The 22,489-nt window shown below is 42.2% G+C and overlaps 2 protein-coding genes across 5 annotated transcripts; one reads left to right on the plus strand and one right to left on the minus strand.

Moving 5' to 3' along the window:
• Positions 1-728: 728 nt before the first annotated feature.
• Positions 729-4,962, plus strand: pdgfrl (platelet-derived growth factor receptor-like). The gene is made up of 6 exons (XM_027012989.3): positions 729-1,079; positions 1,856-2,135; positions 2,524-2,675; positions 2,884-3,183; positions 3,310-3,446; positions 4,119-4,962. Exons 1-6 carry the CDS (start codon positions 1,025-1,027, stop codon positions 4,341-4,343), a joined length of 1,149 nt encoding a protein of 382 aa, XP_026868790.2. The 5' UTR covers positions 729-1,024; the 3' UTR covers positions 4,344-4,962.
• Positions 4,963-5,011: 49 nt separating this feature from the next.
• On the minus strand, positions 5,012-22,376 carry mtus1a (microtubule associated tumor suppressor 1a). 4 transcript variants are annotated; one of them, XM_081699472.1, is made up of 10 exons: positions 21,799-22,376; positions 16,946-17,157; positions 13,455-13,521; positions 9,266-9,480; positions 8,822-8,927; positions 8,631-8,704; positions 8,436-8,531; positions 7,769-7,882; positions 7,466-7,563; positions 5,012-6,514 (listed from the first exon to the last, which is right to left on the minus strand). In XM_081699472.1, exons 1-10 carry the CDS (start codon positions 21,917-21,919, stop codon positions 6,298-6,300), a joined length of 1,320 nt encoding a protein of 439 aa, XP_081555598.1. In that variant the 5' UTR covers positions 21,920-22,376; the 3' UTR covers positions 5,012-6,297. The 4 variants fall into 4 exon arrangements, with proteins under 4 accessions (XP_081555598.1, XP_081555597.1, XP_081555596.1 ...); XM_081699471.1 differs by having other exon boundaries at positions 7,769-7,885; positions 21,799-22,373; XM_081699470.1 differs by having other exon boundaries at positions 7,769-7,885; positions 21,784-22,373.
• Between the last annotated feature and the right edge of the window lie 113 nt (positions 22,377-22,489).

A 22,489-nucleotide genomic window follows, 5' to 3' on the forward strand; every position in this document is an offset into this window, starting at 1 on the left:
TCACTTATATCTGACATGCTACTTGAACCAGATGTTGACAAGTGTATAAAACTTTTATACAATGTAAGAATGTATTCTGAGTTCTTCCCACTGGACTCAAATCTGAAATCTTCCTCTAAATTCTACAATCATCGTAGAATATTGGTATACAAATCACAACCTTCAAGGTCCTGATATTAAACATTTTTAACCTCCCTTTGCTTAGGAGTCAGGTATGAAGATAACGTTAACACAATTCACCACCATTGGTAGGTCTGTATGTCAGAAGTGGAAGACCTCTGTACTATCCCTCTGCAATATCTCAAGCCACCAGCTGTGAGAGCTGATTATTATTTTTTTGTTTAACCAGAGAACATACAGCAGGTCTTCACTCACATTCCTGGAGGACCACTGCACTGTGGAGCTTACTGTCCCTTGCAAAAGTTCCATAAAATCAGAAAACTCGGTCATATGTACACTACACGCCATGGAATCCCAGACCAACTGGGGGTAGAAAACACTGATGAAAAGCTTTGATTGCATTACTTTTGTTTTCATCAACCAAACATGTCAGCTTTTAGTGGTCAAATTGAAATGCTTTTGTTACTAATTTTCCTGCTGGCTTAGTCTGACCAATTTGTGATGTAACTGGCCTCCACTACTTTAATCTGCCAGAGAAAAGATTAAAACACCACTAAGTGCCAATGTTTGCCTGTTTTTTAAATAATAATAATAATAAAAGAACTTTTGACATTTATACAAATAAATAGGCACCACACTAGGCAATAAGTCCAAGTTTATTGCTCAAATCCCTTGTTTTATGGTAGCTAGCAGCAGGGTGTCCTTCCTCCCAGCAGATGGCAGCAGAGGATGGTGCATCACTTGGTGTTTTGGTTGGAAAGTTGCAGGGTTGCAGCATTGCACTGTTCTTGTGGAGGGGAAGCCTACAGGGCAGTCAACACTTGCAGAGGTTAGGCTCTACTGCTTGGGCCTCCTGTGTGATTGAAGAAGACCTGCACAGCTGGGACTGTCCACTCGTGCCACCATGAAGCTCTGCATGCTGCTCACACTTGCGCTGCTCTCGGTGGAACTTCAGAACGGTGAGCTGTTTTCATTTTTTTCTGCTTTGCTCTTCATGTCCTGCAAAACTGAGGACTGTAAATCTGAAAGTAACTGTGGTTGTGTGGCTTGTGCAGTTTGCCAGGGGTTGCATTAGCATTAGTGTTGAAGATGCAGGGCTGAGATATGGAGCAAGCTTGGGAAGGGACTCTACAGGAGTTAGGGGGGAAAAGAAATCTATGTTATTTGAGATTAAACTCCCTAATTATTCCCTATTTTTAGTATAGGTATTTAGTTATTTCACGGGCATCTTTACACTTTTTCAGTTTAGAACGCTCCATTGCAGCAGTTGTAGTGTCAGCAGATCACATTATGTGTCGGCATGAAGAACAAAAAAAAAAGCATATTTCCTGCACTGCTGTTTGTACAACTGTGGGTTGGAAACACAAAATGGAGAAACTTTCCAGATGGGAGCACTGCCCCTCTGTTCTCCTTCTGCCATCTCTGGCTCTGTGTTTCGGACCGGAGCAATAACTGAGTGAAACTCTGAAGGAATGTTACTGGGTCTGTTCCCTATGCCTTCATCATACAGCAGTAGACACGAAACTCTAAAGGTGGCAAACGTATTCTGCAACTGCGGCCTCCTAAACGTTCTAGTTTTCACAGAAGTTTCTGTCATAAGATGCATGCCTGCCATGTTATTCACATTGCCTCCCAGTTTAAAACAGTATTAAAGGTTATGTCATTAGGGTTACGTCAGTAGGGTTGAGCTTTTGTACTAATGGCTCCGTGTGGCATTTTCCTCATGCTGAACCAGGTGTGAGTCAGCAGGTCAGTCATAAGAAGGAGGCCACTGAGGCCCGCTTCAGACCAGGGCGAAAGAGGATCAAGGTGCGCTACCCAAAAGGCAAAGAGAAAGACGTCGGAGGAAAACCTCAATCAATTCTCACCCAGGTTCTGGACAAAGGCCGTTTCCTACGTCTCGGTGACACTCTAAGTTTGAATCCTGGGAAGACAATGGAACTAAGATGCAAAGGAACCAAGATTGGCTGGGCATACCCCTCTTACCTGGACATCTTTAATGACCCCAGACTCAGGTACACTACCTCAAGTAATGCTTTTGATCAGATGTTTTATTCATTCAGATGTGCCTTGAGACCATACTCTCTAAATTAACTGGTGTAGTTTAAATCCTAATTAGAGTTGATAAAAGCTATCAACCTTTTCTAAATCTTCGACGTATTCTAGATGCATGTTTATACCCCAGTCTCACATCTGTTCAAATGCTCCAGAAGGTTATGGTTAAATATCCAGGATGTTAGATGGCAGAAGCAATTTAAATTCTGCAGGATCTTACACGATGTTATTAATTTGATATTTAGTGGACAGTTTTTGTTTACTATTCAAAAATGGTGACGTATTAGAGAAGATGCTAAAACCCCTTGCAGTAAGATCTGTGTGTTTGCTGTGTTACATTTGTGTCAGCATTAAACAGCATGAGAAGTTTGGTCAGTTGACCCTGACGTCGCCCTCTGCTGCTGATACGGGAGAGTACAGCTGCTGGGCGGTACTCTGCGATGGGGAAGAGTGTGAAAAGGACCCGGATCGCACCTCTACCACCTACATATACTTCACAGGTACAGTGTCTCCCACAATTCCGTGTTAAAACACTGCTCCTGATAATAATCCAATGGTAGAATTTGCCACTGGCATTTAATTTCAGCTCTTCATGATTTTTCATGGGCAATGTTGGCTTTTACCATTTACTTAGCAGAAATATGCTGTCAGTCAGTATTGTTCAGCTTGGAGCACAGGTAATGCAAACATCTTTGTCCCTCTGCAAAGACAAGGATGAGCTGTTTGTCCCGTCGGTCATCCATTTTGAGATCGTGTACCTGAGGCCCGACAAGCCAGCCACCGTGCCCTGCCGGGTGACGTCTCCTAAGGCCACAGTCTCACTGCACAGGGAGGTGCCTCCAGAGGAGATCCTTGTTGATGGGAGCCTCATCTACTACAAGCCATCTAAAGGCTTCATCCTGCAGAGCCCCAGCCCAGAGCACACAGGAGCCTTCTACTGCAAGGCCAGCAGCACCACCAAAACCACCCCGCAAATCTCCACAAAGTTCCAGCTACTCTATGTTGAAGGTGAGAAGGATGTTACTGATAAAGACGCTGAGATCTCCACTGAAGCACGTACACTTGCCTGACTGTATTCCGGTGTGAAGATATGAATAAAAAACAGTACTTAACGGAATTCGTTGAACATTCTAGTTCCCAGTGGACCTCCTTTTGCAACTATTCAGGCTTCGCAAAAACAAGTGCGTGGGGGCGACATCTTTAATGTCACCTGCACAGTCCTGGGTGAGCCTGAAGCTGACGTTAGCTTCAGATGGACTTTTCCAGGCCAGGTAAATGGCACATTAATTTCTGTCAAAGTAAAAGAGAACAAGATGAGACAAAAGAATTTAGGTTATTGCCATTATGGAACATTTTATTTTTAAGTGACAAACATCTAATCACACATGAATAATGATGCATTGGAGGACATTTTTTTATTTATGATTTTTTTTTTTCCAGCAATGGGTTTATGGTGAGTCATAGACTCATGAGTTGCCATATTATTCATGTATTGTGGAAATAGCCATAATATATATCAGTTTATCAAACTGAGGTTGCCCATTGAAAATCTCAAAAATCCTTTGAAGTCTAAAGCTACACAGTGTTACGTGGGATATTTAATTGCTTTAATATTGTCCTCAGATAAGTGAACTGAATCTTCTGTGCTACACTTGTCAAGCTAAATAACTCCTAACTAATTTGTCTAAACTGCTAAAATAACACATTGTATAGTCAGTAGCATCTGGACCTTACTCAGTCTCAATAATTCTGAGGTCTTCAGTTCTAGTTGCTATAGAGACAACTCATTGTATTTTTCTACCATATTACAATTTTCTACAATACCTTATATATAAACCTTTTAGTTCTTACATTTTCTTTTCTATATTTGTTTTCCAAATTAGTAATGTAAACAAACTCATTTGCAGATACACTGAGCGTCTTTCTTCATGCTTCCATTGCAGGAAGAAAGACCTGTAAATATTCATGACTCATGGAGGCTGATAAACAGAGGTGTGCGCCACACCACTCGCATCTCCCAGAGTGTCATGACCGTGGACGACGCGGACACTATTGACTTTGGACACTACATATGCACAGCTAAAAACCCCTACGGAGAGACATCAGTGGCCACTCGTGTGAACTCATATGACCAGCCCCTTCTGAATGACGAAGAAGGGAAACCATGAAAACTGAAACAGACTCCATTTACACCACAGGCATCTTGCTTCTGGCCTGTATTGGTGTTGCCCCATTTAAGGATTGTAGCCACTGTAAGGGTAGAGCCTAGAAATGAATGGCTTTTTGAGAAAAAGCGTGATGTTTTCATGTAATGAGCAGCAACAACAAAAATAACCTTCGGTGTAAAGTGATAACTTGACAAACCCTTTTTCATTGATTTCATGCTATACATTTTATATTGCCTATGATCTAGCACAAAAAAAGGGTTGCAAAGCCTTCACAGGCCTATGCTCTCCTTATAACCATTACCTACATGCCAATATCCATACGGTTCTGTGTGCTCCATTTGTGTGTTGCTGGCAGCGACCAGAATGGCTTTGGTGATGAGCTCAGAGTGGAAAGTGTGCTAAGGCTGTAATGGACTCCTCATGTGGAATGCAGTGCAGACCCTCTGCTTATTTTGGTTTCACTGTTCACTTCGTGGATTTCACCGTCGCCTGCACTGGGCTTAGCCAAACCTTCTGCGTTTCTTCATCTGCGGCTGGCGTCTTCATTACGTTCAGTCAGCTGCCGTTTGCATCTGCATACAGCGCGCCTACAAATTAAAATTTCTTATCAAACGAAAAAGAGGAATGGATGCGCTTCACTTTGTAATGAACAAAGCGACTGCTGGCGGTACTTTTTCATATGACTTTATTAATTGCATATTTCAAAGAATTTCGGCTTCACAGCAATACATTTAATACCCACACAAATATCTTAGCAACACACAACCAAGGGAACTCATCCAGGTCACTTACACCTTTACTTACTCCTCACAACCTTAATTTACGAATTTGAAATAGTCGGATCTTAAAACTGCAGTAGGAGGTTTCATAAAGTGAGGGGTGCTCATGAGGCCACTGAATCATGCACAAACAGTCATTTATATTGGTCCCATGGTCATATAGGTGGCGCCATCACTCTCTTTGGGGCTCAACAGTACTGAATGCATAAGATCCAAACCCGTATTCATATTTAACTATACAGTTCACATAATGGCAGATACTAATTTGCTAAAAGGAGTCAGTAATTGGGCTAGCCAATGCTCTGAAACTTGGGGGTTAGAACCCATTATCCCATTATTTAGGGGCCTTCAGTTAATGGGCTCCAAATAAATAAATACTAGAAATAACTAATCTGGCAAGTCAAAAATGAGTGGATTGAAAATACCCATGGATGAGTGGATTCAAAATACCCTGGAGAAAAATGAATGGATTCCCTAAGCACTTTTTGAAGCAAAGAACTGGACATTATTCCAGATCACTGATGAATCTCTCTAGGAATCACATTCCAGGATCTGGAAGAAGCTTTCATTTGTATTTGTATCTACTGCAAAAGAAAATTCTACTACTATGCTGTTAAGTAAAATTCTGGGAAATTTCCATAAGTGGCTGACATTAGCCATGTTAAAATAGGTGATGGTGGTAGACTTAAAGGCTGCTAGTGGTAAAGCTCTTTGTTTTATTCATCCTTTGATTCTAATGGCACAATCATCTTCTGCATAGAAACTGAAGACACACTAAAAAACCTTTCATCCTTCCATTCAAAAGACAACCATTAAATGTTCATTCCCAGTTAATGCAAAATAGAACAATCTGGCAAAGAAAGCACTTGCTGAAGGTAAAGCAAAGGAATGCCAGTGCCAAAAATAGAAATTATGTACAAGCCCTGAGATTTTCTCTCTACCAAAACGAGACATGAAAGACAAAAGGTACAAAAAAGTGGCCTCATTGGTTAAGTGCTTCTGTGCAATATTTTCTTCAGTCTTTATAGTCATTCAGCTGTACAAGATTCACCTGAGAGAAGATCCATTTTGGATCAGTGTTCTTCAGGTGACCAGGATCACACTGACACAGCTAATATAGCTCTCTCTCTGTGGCAGTCTTTCACAAGGGGTGTCCTGGAAGCTGAGGGCCAGTGTTATCTGGGTGAAACTGGGAGGCTAGAGAAGACGTCCGAGTTGCGAGGGGAACGGAGACCGACGGAGGTGGAAGATGGCGAGATTTTGCGTGGGCTGCTCAGGTCTCCGTTCTGCAGCTTCCAAAGAAGCTCCTCATTTTCCATAGACAGACGCTTGTTGACCTTGGTCTCCTTCTGCAGAGACTCCTGTAGGGCAGCCTGCTCTGTGGAGAGTTGCCTGAAAAGAAAACAAAATGAGCACATGAATCATGCTGAACAAATACAAGACAATGAGGAACCATAACCTAACTCTCAACAGTGGTCAGTTTCTGCCTACAGGACAATTGTGAGGCTGGATATTATTTGGGTGGCAGGACATTCTCAGGTGATACTGACACTGATATGGTGGGTCAACATAACGTTTGCCATTACTAATGCTGACATGGTACTGGCTGTCATGCTAATATAGGCTGGTGCAGGCATGCTGGTCTGCGAGTGCTCTACCACCCACACTGTCCTGTGTGGTCAGATACTGACCATTTATGCTGGTGAAGGATGCTGCACATTATGGAGGGCAAAAATGGGATAGAGTCTTGAACTGTACACCTACAAGGGGTTTCAAATATGTAAATGTCTCTAATAAAGACGGCAGTGACTTGCTCTTGTGAATAGGCTATACCCATCACCCACCACTGCCCATATTCATTTTAACCATTTAATTTGGTAACACATGGAAAAACAGCCATTCAGAAAATGCATCAGAATACTCAATCCCCTTGGCTCTCATGCACAGGCTTACAAGTACTGGTGTGCTCTGTATGATTAAAGCTAGTTTAGAGAGACCCACCCCAAGGGTATGGGGTGGGAGAAAAAACAAAACAAAAATAACCCACAAGACAACACACTACAGAAGATTACTTTAAACTATTCTAAATACCTTTGAGCAATAATGTTTGCACAAAAAAAAAAAAAAAAAAAAGAGTGTAGCGGTTGAGAATACTGCCTCCCCTGTGAGGGACTGGGTTAAATCCCCTGTCTGGGTAAGTGCATCATGCTATAACAATAAGAGTTCTTGGGCAAGACTTCTAACACTACATTTTTTTTTAAACCTCTGTAACATGATCAAAATGGTAAGGTGCTCTGCATAACAGCATCGGCCAAATGTAAATACAAAAATATTTGGTGATACCTCGATAAAGCAGCATGCTTGTCCATCCTGGCTTTTAGGTCCTCGTTTTCTTGCTGGACCTTCTTAAGACATTCGTCAAGCTTCACGTTCTTCTCCATCTGGAATTACACAATTAAAAACAGTCAAGGTCATGATCTCGAGCTCTGCCTTGCCAGCTTGACCATGACAACCACATGACATATTGTATAACGTGAAACAGATGCTTTCTGTTTTGAATTTTCCTCAACCTCCTCCAATTTCATGAATCAGTGAAATGAGAGAAGGCTGATAAAACCGACAGCCAAAACGAAGAGTTGAGCTCACTAATTTGTCCAATTGCATGAGTTTCTTGTCCTGTTGGTGGATCTGCTTGTTCTTAATGTCCAGCACCACTTTCAGACTGTCCAGCTCTTGTTCCAGGTACAGGGTGTGGGAGTCCTTCTGGAATCAGTAAAGGTTAACGATCAAGCTCAAAGTATTTGTTCATGTTCCCAAACACCTGATTCTTGGTGCCTTCAGAAGGATTAACAAATTGATGCATGGTGAAATAAGCAGCCAAAGCTGTGTTTGCTTGAGGATATACACAAAGCATTTATTTCTGGTAAATTATGAGGGGGAATCCTTTGAATTTTCCCTCAGAGTAGGTCCAATAACTCCATAATATGACAATATGTAGTAACAGCAAAGCACTGAATGACTGGAGTAAGCCTGTTCTTTATACTGTATTCAGAGAGTCTGGCAGTTCAATGGAGGATCACCATCAAAATCCCTTGTGTGCACTTTGAGAATGCTAGGAGAGCCAAAACTCACTTAACAGTGACCAGAGGGCTCTGTCTAATATTAACCTACCACTCCCTGAAGGTCATGTTATGCCCTAAATGGATAGAAAGTGTTCAAACTTTGCTATCAGTGGCTACTATTCCTGTCTGCCTGATAACACAGACGAATGGCACAGGATAAGTTAAGAGTTGGGGGATGGTGTGTAACGTACCTGATATTTCTCAGCAAACTGCCTTCTTTGATCCTCTTCTACTTTTAGTCTCTCATTGAGGACGTTGTTCTCTGTTGTGAGCTCCTCAATTTGATTCTAACAGAGGCAAAATGTGTCAGTATCAGTGTTTATTGCCTATTAAAATAACTATAGGTAGTAGGTATTGCTGGATTAATAATGGTGGGACTGGCTTACAGATAATGTTGCTTCTGCATCTTTTAGTGTTTTTTCAAGAGCTTGCATCTCCTGCTCATGAGATTTTTTGATTTCTAAGAGAGACAGAAAACAAAACCAGGCAAAGTTCATGGCAAAAACTGTATGGATGCTACATATATATACACACTGGTAACAGCTTGGGTGTTGAGGGAAAAACAAAAGTTTGGCACCTTCCAAAGATTGTTCGTAGTGCTCTTTAAGGCTCTCCACCTTCTCTTCATGGCTGGCTTCCAGTTCTTTCTTCATAGTCTCATGACTGGCTTTCAACTCATCCAGCTACACAGGCAAAAAAATAGCCTCAGTATCTGAAGCACTTTGGCAAGTGTTTCAGAAACCTCACACACACACACACACACACGAATGGGTACACAGAAGAAAGCTCACTACATTGTAAGCCAAAAATATAAAATTGTTGGCATGCTCAACTCTGAAGACAAATGGAAACTTCTAGTAACTCAAAGATCAAGTAACAGTTAGCAACATAACCAGAGAAATATAGGTATAGTCACTGAATGAAAATAGCTGTGTCGATGAGTTTTACCAATGGGATGTCCAAGAGGACATGTGAGAATTCCAATAACCCATGTGATGAAACATCCATCACTCCCACTCACCTGTTGCTCCATGTGGGCTTTGCACTTGTCCGCCTCCTCCTGGTAGGTCTGGTGGACCTTCTCCCACTCGGCCAAGTAGAAGGTCTTTAAGCGTTCCTCCAGGTCAAGCAGGTCGGAGCAGTGCTGCTCCTGCACCTTCTGCAGCACTCCATCAAACGCAGCACGCAGCTCTTCCTTGTCCTGCTCCAAACGCTCGCAAGCCTGGACGGAACTCACTGTGGAACACATTGCCTCCTTTAGTACAGGTCTGAAGCTAAATCACTTACAACCCCCAAATCAGAAAAAAGCTGGCATGCCTGTCAACTTAAAATGAAAAGTGAAAACAGTGATTTGAAAAATGATCTCCGACCTGTATTACACTGACAACAATAAAATGGCACATTATTTGAACTTTATTTACATTTCAAAATGTGCTACACACTCTCTACTGTGGACAAGTAGGGACTACAAACAGGCCAGTCTATCAGCTGTACCCTCTAAGCCATTCCTTTGTAATGCTTGCAGAATGTGGATTTGTATTGTCTTGTCAAGATATGAATGGGTGTCCCTGGAAAGCATGTCATCTTGAAGGCAGCATATGTTTGTACTCCTCTTTTACACTGTTCCATATTAATGGTCCCGTCAAAGAAGTGTAAGTTACTGACAACCCAACGAGACCCTGGTTTTTGGACTCATTGCTGGTAATAGCCTGGAGGGTTATTCAGCTTAAATTGTCTCCCTTTCTTTTTATGCACTGAACTTCCTCCAGATTCTTTGAATCTTTTAATTATGTTATGCACTGTAGATGGTGAAATAGCCAAATGCCTTCTCATCTTTCAAGAACATTGAAATTGTTTTAAAACATTAATTTTTCACTTTTTTGGGGGGGTGGGGGGATCTAAGTGGTGGTCCTCAGCCCACATGTGCTCCTAAACCATTGGGCTTTCCTGAATACTGCTTTTGTACCAAATCATGAATACAATCACCCGTTGACCATCAGCCATTTCAAATCACATCATTATTTATTTTTACCTCATTGCTAGCCTTAAAATGCCCCTGTCCCAACTTTTATTTTGGAATGTGTTGCAGGCCTAATTGGAAGGAATGGATACATATTTAAAAATATTTACAAAGTGAAAAAGAGCTGACCAGACAAAACATGAAATATCTTGTGTTCATACTGTCTGCAATGAAACACAAATCAATGTCAATTTAAAATCAATACTTTCTTTTTGTGGGTTGGGGCTGTAAATTATGCATTTTATTTATTTATTTAATTCACAAGTTACTTCCATATCTTAACTGAGGTGTGTGAGTACACACAGACTCGCAAAAAAACCCAAACAAAAAAAACGTGCATTTATTATAGCACTGTTTTACTAGTGTCTAGTGCACACCAAATCCGGAAAGACAAAGCTAAAAACACATTTGCTGCCTTGACATAATGTCCTGCCAACACTTGATGGTATGATTCACTAGAAAAGCATCCCGTTCAAATACACAGTTGTCAGCACAGTTGTGGAATCTCCATTGGCAATGCATGCAAAGCTACAACTGTTACGTGAGACTGGATGTCGAGCCATAACTGAGAAAAAAAGGAGAGTGTTGTGACAGATGATAACATGATATACATATCCATGAACGACAAAGGAACATAAGCTGCTTTTTCTCATGAGTCGAAGCCCAGCATTTCACTGTCGGCGAGGGACTAGAAGTCTCCATTTCTGAATGGCTCTTTACTGTTGGCAACAGATGCTTCCCAGCCTCTTCCCAGCAGAGCTGAGACGTGCCACTGTTTCAGCTCGTACGCTACCAGTGGCTTGGAGAATCGCGCCTGCAGCTGCTGTGCTTTGTACTCTGCAGTGTGTGCAAGGCTGAGCAGTCAATCAAGCATCTTGTGCGGTAGCAGGTTAGGCTTGTGGTTAACTTGAACACATTTAGCTTTTTCAGATGTTTGCTGTCCTTTAGCAGCACAAGTGCCAGTCTAGAAGGGTTGCCCTCAGCAACACCAGTGACAAAATTGGCAAAGACGATGGAAACTGTGGTACTACACAATCAGAAAGCGAAGCCATATCTCAGCCCAGAAAATCAGTTAGTGTTCCTTTTTTTTTTTCATGATTTCTTTCCGAAAATCACTTTAACGTGATTATTGACTCACATGATAATGAGTCACTGACCGGCATCTGACTGTAATCATAAATCAAGAGGAGGGACTTGGGGTCAAATCAATATGTGACTGTAACAAAGTGATTAGGAAAAAAAAACAAAACAAAACCATTGGGGTAAACAGATACACCCTATACAAATACCTTAATCCAATCATGTTTATATTAAGACCAATCGAAAAACAGTCATGAGAATGATGTGGAAAAAAAAAAGATCACTGATGACGCATGCTGCACTAAAGGATGAATCGAGTCTGTCCTGTAACCTGTTTCCAGGATCCAGGATGGGGGTGGAGGGGAGGGGGGGGGGGGCATATGCTATGCCAGAGCCAGCAGATGAGCCTGAGACAGCACTCGTTAATGGCTGGATGCGTTTCATAAATCTGCAGTGTAATTCTATTACAGGGAAAATTTATGCAGCAGACCTCAAATGCACATCCTCTAAATACTCGGAATAATGTGAGTGAAGGGGGGGGGGGGGGGGGGGGTAACAGATAGGAAGCAGAAGTGCATGTGTCACTGGAGAACGTGGTTGAGGAAAGCATGCTGTGGCTTATCAGAGTTGCCATGTGCAGACCTGATATGTAGGTGTTTCAGATACAGGGGGAATCCAGCAAGCTAACTGGCATCTACACAGACATTTACTAAAAAAGGCTGAGTAAATAAAAACTTGAGTAAAACGACTGTAGTGTTGGATAGCTCCCAAATTTAAGGCCCAATTATTCTTCCATGGCGGCTCAATGTTTTGATGACTTGCTGGTTTAATCACTTGTAAATGAAACACAATCACCCACAAACACTTAATAAATGAAAGTGTGAAAAGCCATGCATGTATGTACGTGTAGGTTACACGGTGTGGCATGAATAACACACCTCCCTGATAGAAGTCCAGGTAGGAGGAAGGACAAAGCACATGTCGTAGCCTTATTTGTGAGTTTACTGAAGCCTCCAAGAGCAATGTACATTAACCATTTAATAAGACTCGGCATTTTATATTGCAAGTCTGGCAAGAAGCCAACACACTCAAGCTCTAGTATTCACAGTTCAGTGATGTCACTTAAACAGGAATCTCATGACAGCCATATGAAACAGCAAGTGGAGATCAATGTTTAAATCCTCATGTTGGTAACAAAAATGACTTCAAATACTGGCATGGCCCATGTGGTGGTCAGTGTAAGTCATTTAAGGGTCTTAAGCATTCACAGACACCTGGAATATGCTTATGAGATGAGACAGCATAATTCATGATAGAAATGAAAAATAATGTATAGGATTAAGAGCAGACATAATGACAAAAACCACTGAAGAAAAATGGACAATAAAGTACTCTGAAAGTCAGGTTGGCAGGTTCTCTGGTATCCTGCTCTGTAACCCATTAAAAACAAAGAGTCTTAAGGAATGAACCTGACCTTACTATTCATAAACAGCAGATCATGCCTGAGCTCAACAAGTCCATAAACAACTGCATGTGTAACAGATAATCATCATGGAAATGTTAATGATATATGTTTTCATAGGAACGCTGAACCCTAGTGGACAAGCATCTCCTCTCCTATAAGTGAGTGCAGTCCCACTCACTGCTACAGTGCGGGGTATTTCCCGTACAGGCAGAAACAGGACCTGGGCTTTGGGGCACTGGTGCATGAGGGATGGCTGCCAGCATCATTCTGTGCGTGCAGAAGAATGTTTCTCTTTCAAACTGCCTTTAAGGCAAAGCAAGGCTCTACTGACTTTGGCCTGCCATGTTACACGGTAGTAAAACAGACAATCCGTCCTCGTCCCTGTACCAACATTGCCCGGTGATCTACACGTAGCGGCGGCTAGGTGAAACAACACAGAGGACAGGGAACAAATTAAGGGCTAGCAGTGGGAGGCAGGGCCACCCGGAGCAGTACTGTGAGGAGCAGCATCCCCCAACCTCTCTGCTCATTGGTTACTTCGATTTAATAAGCAATTGGCTTATTAAAAGGCGACGGCCAAATGTAGAGTTTAGACGGCCGTCACGAACACATGGGACATGTCCGGCATCCGTATGGCCCACTCACCGAGGTTCTCGTGCAAGTTCAGCAGCTCCAGAGAAAGCTCCTGCCGCCGTTTCACAGTGTCTTCGTGCTGCAGACAAAAAGGGGAGACCCATATGAGCAACTCGTATGCAGTACACAGAATTTTCCTCAGTGACCGGGTAACATGCACTATATACAAAACAACAAAACTGTGATAAATAAATCAATTAATCTTGTGACATGAATGGACCCAACCACAGTTCAATTCCAACAGTAATGTGGTTAAAAACATGGTTATGCCTACAGCTACAGTAAAAAAGGTCAGTTTGCTCATCGAAAATGAACAAAATATGTGCTCATCATAGGTTTAGACAAGCAGGATATTATTGTTTGAATAGGACTTAGCAACGAGATTAAATCAAACCAAAGCTAAAGCATATTTCATTCCTATATACACTTCTGCATTATGCTTGGAAGTTGACATATTGACTAAACAACAAGGTAACATCATAAGCTTATGCACACACTAACCGGATTCTTCATGCAACTGTTTGATGCCCATTGCTCTACTGCTCCCAACTGCCTCACTCACTTTCTTTTTTAGGAGTGGAGCAGGCAGCCTGGGAGCTGCTGTGCTCTAGTCAGCCTACCAAAAAGACGCAGGAGCAACGCAGCAGCTGCCTGCTAGCTTCCCAACCTGTGCCTTCCCCTACAGACTAATAAAGCCCATGACGTGCATCCGAACCAGACAGGACCTAATGACTCTGTTAAAACAGCCTCTGGCAGAGCGAATGTAACTGCCCGCGTAAGTGACAAACAGCAGACATTAGATGATGAGTCACTTAAAGCTCTCAAACCTCATGGCACAAGCTTAATAATTAAAACCGTGAGACCGACTGTGGATGCCCAGGGCAGGCAGCCGCACATATCCACTTTCCTATCCCAGCCTGGTCCCAGAGGAGGTCAGCGTCTTTACCCTGGATCCAGCGTAGGGACCCTTAAGGCACGCTCTGCTGCCCGAGCAACCCATGGCGCAGCGCTCTGGTGCGGCTTCGCTCAGTCCAGAGGAGTTGCAGGGAGACAGCAGTCCAGGTGGAGGAAGCGTGGCCACCTCCACCTCCCCACACAAACTGCTCCCTCTCCCCCTTTACATCGGAGGGCTGGCGGGATAGAGCCATTCCATTGGACCTGGGCTCCACCAACCACTCGCTTCCCAGTGGTGAGGGTTTACCATAAAGTCACTAATAGAGGAGCAGCAGGAGAGAATGCTATGCATGTGGGAAGGATACGCAATCGCTGCACTTTGAGACCGCCACCCAAGGCAAATAAAAGAAGGGTGGGATGGAAAACACAAACGGAAGTCTGACAGTAACCTGATCGAGTGGCACTTACTGAAATGCTGCATGTTACGGTAGAGGGGTCAACAGTGACCTTCCCACAGCAGACGAGAGAGGGGAGAGTCTGCGCTCTACTCGGTCAGCTCAGGTTCACGTTATTTGAGAACTGCGTTCCTCCTCACACACCAGTGCCCCTCTAAATATACTAATTTAATGCATGTGATATTTCACAGAAATGCATATGGGGTTAGCAGCAAAATATATATTCGCCCAAACGTTTCTGCACCACAAAGATAACAAGAAAGATCAAATTGGACATAGATTGAAGCCTAAAGTAATTCCTATGTTTTATTAAAGGTGGTTTTATGTTCCAATTAAAAAAAACAAAACAATTGTGTTAGTCCCCAGACCACACAGACTCGAAGCCTTCAATGTCACAAGAAAAGCCACTCTAATACCTTAAAATGTCCCTTAGCTACTAAGCGACTTGCTAATAAACTGCATCAGAAGTCAATGGACAGCAGCTTTTTAAACTAAAAGGGGCCACCAAAAACAGGCAAAAACAATGTTGTTTTGGCGCTACACAAACAATGCTACTCATCAGTGCAAAAGATGTGACTCAACAAAATGGATGTGCGCCGCCTTATAGTAAACTTATGGCAACGTGCTAAGGGTGGTGACAACTTTTTTTTGCAAACAAACGATATGGACCTAATTACACCTTTCGGATTGCCTGGCTCTGCTTGCAACGCTATAAAGTTGGCAGCTGCACGTACTTACAAAGAGAGGACAGTAGGCACAAATGCTATTCTTAGGCCAAAATCTGCTTTCTGTTTAACAGCTTGCACTGCAGGACATTGTGTTCCTATAACAAAATACAATCAGTTTATGTGCTAATATGTAACTGTATATAATTATGTGCTGTCATAGCAAACAAACAAAGGATGAAGGTGAGAAGGCTGTGTGAGCTCTTTGTTGTCAATGAAATACGCGTGTCCTAAACAAAAAACTGAATTGATTGAATTAAAAAGGTATCAAACGAATACTTTAAGGAACCACTTTTCATGGTACGACGATCCTCATATCAAATGCACACAACATATAAAAGTAGAATCTAATCTGGCAAACCTCTAAAAGACAAAACCTTCCTCAATAATCCATATCCATCCTACGATATCTATGTTCCTGGATCGGAGGCTAAATCGATTCCACCCACGCAAGCGTACCAGACTTCAATAACCGAATATCAGGTGTCATGCTTATGAGCATCGGTGTCAATCCCCATCACATGTCAGGACCAGTAGTGATCGAAGAACTAGACCCATTGAAAGTGAACTTAAATATACACTGTGCAAATACTCACTCATGCCCTGTATCTAAAGCTCTGCTCAGGGCCTGACTGGTGACAGATAAAATTACATTTGAGTGGGCTGATCACTCCCTGAAGACCTACCAGAATCTGTTATCAGTGAATACCTGAGAGTAGGCTCATATGTGAATACTAATGCATATTTAGTGAACTATCAAGGACATCTCTATAGGCTGCAAGCTCTGATCTGCACAGAATCTTTATATATATATATATATAAAAAAAAAAAAAAAAATAAAAAAAAAAAAAAGGCCTCCAGGTATTAGAAGTACAGACTTGTTTTGATGGAGGCATTACAGCATACAATATATATCAAGTAAATGTATTGATATGGTGAATATAGCTCGTTTACAAAATTGCCAACTTAATTAAAAAAGGACAACAAAAAGACAGCTATAACTGTCCAAGATTTCATATCTTTGGTTTAATATTTTAATTAAAATATTCTACATTGCCGAGGGTGTGATGTAGAGCATGTAATGTAGGGGGTGTGATTAATGGGGTAGACTGGCCTCCCTAGAAACCAACTTGTGAAAGGTAAATCACTGACCTACTTGAAGGCATCACCAAAACAAAGAAAGCAGGGAAGAGAGTGTAAAGGCACACACACACACACACACACACACACACACGTCAAACAAACTCCAAACTGAGGACCAACCTGGCATGGCCAAAATAAACAAAATACTATACAAACTGAGAACTGTCTGAGTCTTCAGAGAAATGTAACCACTCTCAACATGAACATTTAAACAGCAGCACCAGGAAGTGTTTGGAGAAGACAGTACAAATATTCCAAGGCATTAAACAGTGATCATCCTGCTTACCTCAGCATACAGGTTTTGCACCACCACGGCGATGGCCTCGAACCTGCGGCTGCTGGCGCGGAAGCTGCTCTTCAGCTGCTGAATGGTCTGGTTCTTCCTCTCGCACAAAGTCTTGTAGTACTCCACGCCGCGTGGCTTGGTCTCCGGCGGCACAAGGTCTGGCTGGCCGCTGGCCTGGCCCCGCGTGCTCGCCTTCACCCTGCCCTTGTCGACTGGAAGAGAACACCCGCTTAGCAGCGGCCCCGTGTTCAGCATGCTTCCTTTCAGTGCACGCCGTGCACCTTCCAGCACCCGTACCCCACACGTGGGAGAACCGCGCCCTGGCGTCTGACCGTGGGAGCCTCCGTCTACGCCGTCTCCGAGACAGGCTGTGAATCGTGAGCCGCGCGAGCCCCCGCTTCCCTGCCACTGAACGGAGTGCCGACTGAGATTGTGCCCATCTCTTGATCCCGTCGCCCCCTCTAAGCGCTCTTATTTCAGCCAGGCTGGGTCATGCTAGTTTTGATTTACAGGAGCTTTATAAATACAACACCCGGACACAATAAAGGCCAGAGGGGCAGCAAGGAGGTATTAGCAGTGAGCGTGGGGAGAGGAGACGAAAAAGATGCCTTCGCTAAATATTCCCCAGTAAGATAATTCGCTTTAAAAGCTCAACGAAGAGTATGGGGAGAGTATGCCTACGTGATTCCAGATTTATGAAGACCAACAGACTTTTCTGATGTCGAATCCATATGCCGACAAGTTGTGGAATGACATAATTGGCTCTGACTGGCCCAAAAGGACATTTGTGACATGCCACTTTTAACAAGTGTGTGTGTGTGGGCATGAGAGTGGGGGGTGGGCGGTGGGTTAAGCTTCTTGACGCCTTTTCCCTGTGATGTCATAGTTCAATATTCATAGTTAAACTAAGCAAGCCACGTTTCAAATCCAAGCGCTGAACAAAAAACAGGTATTAAAGGAAAAATAGAAGTAGAAAAAAAAAAATGCTAGACAAAAGAGGCACCCAAGTTAGAAAACAACAATGCAGGAACTGCTCATTAACTCCCCGCAGACTGAAATAACAAGTGTGAACCTACTGAGTTTCTCAAACCTGGTGCCAAAATTATTCTAATAAAAATTGACATTGCTGAAAAACAGTTGCATTGCGAAAAAAAGTGCAGGCCATAAACGTGAGCAGCGTGATGCTATGATCCAGTGTCATTTACCAATGTTTCATTTACCAATGCTGCTGCTATTAGTACTGTACATAAAACACTACATTACTCAAAAAAGAATTAAGCTAAAGAAATTTGAATTATTACATACACACAACTGTGTGCTCTCATCCCACAGCAAACAGTTCTAGGCACATATAGCACTGGCTTTATACTTTCAACATGTACATGCGAGTTTCTAAAAGCAAATACTTTAAAACCTTCCCACCCATAAAACAAACAGAAATGTTCTTATCACGTGTACTGTGGGAACCAGGAACATTACAAACTCAAATGAAAAATGAATTTCCAGTGTCGCATGACTGGCAATTCCCCGGTAAAGCCATCACAAGCACAAAGGCTTTTCATTAATGCAGCTGTCCATTTGCAAATCCTCATATCCAACCTGCTTAACTTTTACCACACTTGATGAAACATTGCTTCTTACAGGTAACTGCATGTTACACATTATAACATATTGGCTCTCTGTGCTGGACGTCCGGAAAAAAAGGAATCTGATTTCAGAATTATCATGTGATGAAAAATGCAGGTCATGCAAAAATGTGTTCCAGAGATTAATCTAATAAGATCTTTGCACCTTTCTTTGCATGAAACATATGCATTTTTGCATTAGCAAAGGTTATGGCAGTATGTCATTCCTAAGAAACTCAATCCTTTTGGAGGGGAAAATGCAATGGTGGAGAGCTATGCCCATATGGCATACCTGCAAACATTCCTTCCAAATTCAAGGAATGCGGAGAGTGGATAATTAAAACCATGACTGTGCCTTTACTTGTGAACGCTTGTGTATGATGGCTCCCCCTGCTGGTCACAGTTTAGTTTCATGCAGACCATGGAGCAAGAACGCTCAAATGCAGGATTGCCACATCACTGCAGTGCAGAACTGCCCATCAGGAGCTTTTTCATAACAAAAATCTTTTGATTGATTTATTTATTTTTAAAAAGGTAATAAAAACAACCATCATCGCAAGGCTAGACCTAGTTGCAAGATGAGGTCTGGACGTTTAATACATTTCCCCCGCTACTTGTAGTACGGACCTTCAGAGGTCTCTGTACACAGCACATCTTAAAACAGCAGAACTGAAAAACTTTAAAGAATGCTTTTTATTCTGCCACGAGAGCTGTTAGATTTTCCCCATCAGCTAGAACAAAGTGTTATCAAATGATTTTTATCAAAATAATTAGGATTTAACTGATCTCAATTTGCACCAACAGAAGAATGTGACTCCATGTAAACACAGATCAGTTATTTTGTTTCGCTCTCAGTCAATCCCTCTGTTGGAATGGTCTGACGGGGCTTCTGGGCACCGTAGTCTTGTGCAGACAAAAGCTCCTCGTGCAGATTTCTAATCACTACTACATGATCAACGCACATGTTTCTTTGGTAAAAACAAAAAGCCATGCACGACCCAATGAAAAACACTGGTGTTCACGTCAGGACAGGAAGTTTCTAATTTGGACTGAAGTTTAATATCTAATAAAAAAAGGGATGCATATTTTTAGAATGTACTGCAATAGAAAACATCCCATGTAAACAAAATCAATTCTATACTTATTATAGAAGAGCTTGCTATGCAACAGCTTGCATGTTGCTATAAATGACTCATCGCCATCCAACACTTGAATTATTCAGACAAGCTTAAGAGATGATACATTTGGCACTCTCTGGCAGAGGTATCTGTGGCAAACAAGACATCCATGGCAAATGGTAGGCTACAGACCATGCTCAACAGTCCCACGCAGTACAGAGGTGATCTGTATTTTGGCTACTGAAAACATAAGATTAAAATACAGGCCTTTATACTGCTTTTTGCCACACTTCTTTGACTAAAAAGATTGTGAATGGTATATCTGGCATGTCAAGTTGCAAATGGCATTTCTGGCATATCACAGAGGTCTTTAATTGCTCCAGATGGAATGACACAATAAGCATTCAATGACAATGAGCATTCTTCATTCTCTTGTGCCACTAGGGGACAGCTCAGCCCATGTGGGTGGGCTACTGGGTTAATTCAAAACACTTGCTGGGCTACTTGTTTTTGAACAAATGACTCATTGAGAACACTCAAGGCAGTCATACATACCATCAGCACTAAAGCTGAGAGCTCGTGATGGAGTGTTGCTCTTGCACGACACCTCCAATATGGTACAACAGTGAGCATTTGTAGTCTCTCGTTTAGCACGGGCCGAGCTACACAAGTATAATAACCCAAAAACCCAAATGCCAACACATCAGAAAGGTTGGAGACAACACTTTCCTGATTTAATTGAATTACTTTTTTCATTTGACTTACCCTTCAATATGCAAGTGGAACAATATCTTCATAAATATCCAATTTTAGATGTACATGACGGGGGGGAAAAAATGTGCAAAGCACCTAAAGCATTTTTAGGTGTTTGCTTGTGGGAATATAGGGGGGCTGTCTAAAGGGAATCGATGTAAGAGACACCTTTTGTTGGGGGGAAACTGCTGTAACTTGCCGGTTTGAAGACTGGAAGAGTGGAAAAGTAAAAAAAAGTGTCAGTAAGGTGCATTAAAGTAGAGAGGATAAATTAAAACACTGATTGGCTTAATATTATGGTTAGTGTTGGAGGTTTTGTGCAATTTTCTGTAAATGCTTTATATGTATATATACATACATATTTTCCTGACACTGAAAATGAATAATATGATGCCCATTTTGACTGGAAATTATATAAATGAAAGCATTTAATTCTCTGACTTTTGCACAATATTCCTGACCGAGTCAACATAATTCAACTAAAATCTTCTGCCAAGCAAGAGCAATAGCTAGTATATCAATTTCTTGTTTGAAAGATGATATTATAAGATAAGACAGAAAAAATTAGCATGGGCACTTTAATTTATCATGCAGAAATGTGTCTGACCTAGATTAATTACCCACATAACACCCATATTATGGGCAAGTCAGGTCTATAATCACAGAGAACACACACCATAATTATACTAGAAGCTTCAACAAACCTTTGTTCTGATGGAGGTGTACATGTTGACATACATAACTGAAACGTGACCCTGAACCTTTTCATAGATCACCCAGATTAAATATAGGTCATATCAGCCATGCAAGGGGAAAAACAAAGTCTAGGATAGTCCCCTTATTTGGCCATTATCTATGCTAAAAAAGAATGAAATCAACATTCAATTCCCGAGGAGCCTTTTCCATGGGAATTTGACCCAGTGAAAAAAATGTTTATAAGAACACATGAGACTACAGCCGAAAATAACCATCCTCTAATGCAGCAGTTTGAGAATTAAGTGTGAAGGCGTGTTAATAAAAATGTTAGTAAACAAGTCATGTTAATAAAAAATATATATTACAGGCATTTCCTAACACCTGTGGTTAGAAAACATTCATTAGTCTATGCAAACAGCTGTGGTCAGCAGGTGGATGCCTTTTTCAGCATATACACGAGCAGCCAATGTCAAATACTCGCCAACAGAGAGCGAAAACAGCCCTGCTAAAAATAGACATACATCTCAAAAGATTCGACATGGAGGAGATAGCATATTGAAAGAGATGCCATTTAATTATACCAAAGTGAATCTGTACATAAGAGAAAATCTCCGTAAATCATTTTATGGATCATTTAGATACGTACTGGTGAGTGACACACCTGTTCGAAACACCACCGTGCTCTTCTTGCAGCCAGACAACAGCTGGAGGCTCCGGAGTAAGCCCTTAGCGGTCAGTTTCACGTGAATGTTGGACAGGGAAAACCGAGGTGAGAACAGCATTTTGCAAGTCCAGAAAGGCAAGCAACTAATCAGGCTTCTCGAGCACAACCAGATGGGACAGCATTCAGAGAAGCAGCTGAGGTGTGTGGGAGCACGCCTGACAGCGCAGGGCAGCGCACGGCATGTTCATTGAAGCACTGAGGTGGAGGGACCCAAAAAAGCAGCAGCTACCAAAACCCACCTACCTCAAACCCCCCCCAAAACAAACAAACAAACAAACAAACAACCCACGGAGGACAAAAGCAGAAAAGGAGAGAAGGTTGTAAAGAGGAGGGCATTCAAATAAATAATAAAAAAGACCTTCCTTCAGGAGAGTGTAAGGATTCTCCTCTGGTTCTCAAAAGGACCTGCAGCAGCACAGCTAGTGGCAAAGTCCAGAGGCAGGACTCCTGGAACAGACAGGTGCAGCAATGGGAGCCTAATTCGCCAATCTGAGATGAGCACTCATCCGTCCGCGGCCAGACAAAACCCGGGCAGCATCTCTCTTCGTGTTACTGCTGCCGTAGAGGATGCTTTGGGGGAGACGCGAGGGGGAGGGGGGGGAGGAGCAAGCAGCAGAAACCCCGCGCT

The sequence above is a fragment of the Electrophorus electricus genome, chromosome 16 (genome assembly GCF_041902795.1).
Source record: "Electrophorus electricus isolate QZ-2024a chromosome 16, ASM4190279v1, whole genome shotgun sequence".
Lineage (NCBI taxonomy): Eukaryota > Metazoa > Chordata > Actinopteri > Gymnotiformes > Gymnotidae > Electrophorus > Electrophorus electricus.

What these genes read in the sequence shown, in the direction of transcription:
- mtus1a (XM_081699470.1), bottom strand. Translation starts at nt 21,919, where the DNA reads ATGCTGTTCTCACCTCGGTTTTCCCTGTCCAACATTCACGTGAAACTG. An exon ending in AAGCCCACATGGAGCAACAG is followed by an intron (nt 8,928 to 9,265) that starts GTGAGTGGGAGT and finishes TTGCCTGTGTAG; the next exon opens with CTGGATGAGTTGAAAGCCAG. An exon ending in AAGCATGCTGCTTTATCGAG is followed by an intron (nt 6,515 to 7,465) that starts GTATCACCAAAT and finishes TTTTCTTTTCAG; the next exon opens with GCAACTCTCCACAGAGCAGG.
- pdgfrl (XM_027012989.3), top strand. Translation starts at nt 1,025, where the DNA reads ATGAAGCTCTGCATGCTGCTCACACTTGCGCTGCTCTCGGTGGAACTT. An exon ending in CTCGGTGGAACTTCAGAACG is followed by an intron (nt 1,080 to 1,855) that starts GTGAGCTGTTTT and finishes ATGCTGAACCAG; the next exon opens with GTGTGAGTCAGCAGGTCAGT. An exon ending in CCAGCTACTCTATGTTGAAG is followed by an intron (nt 3,184 to 3,309) that starts GTGAGAAGGATG and finishes TGAACATTCTAG; the next exon opens with TTCCCAGTGGACCTCCTTTT.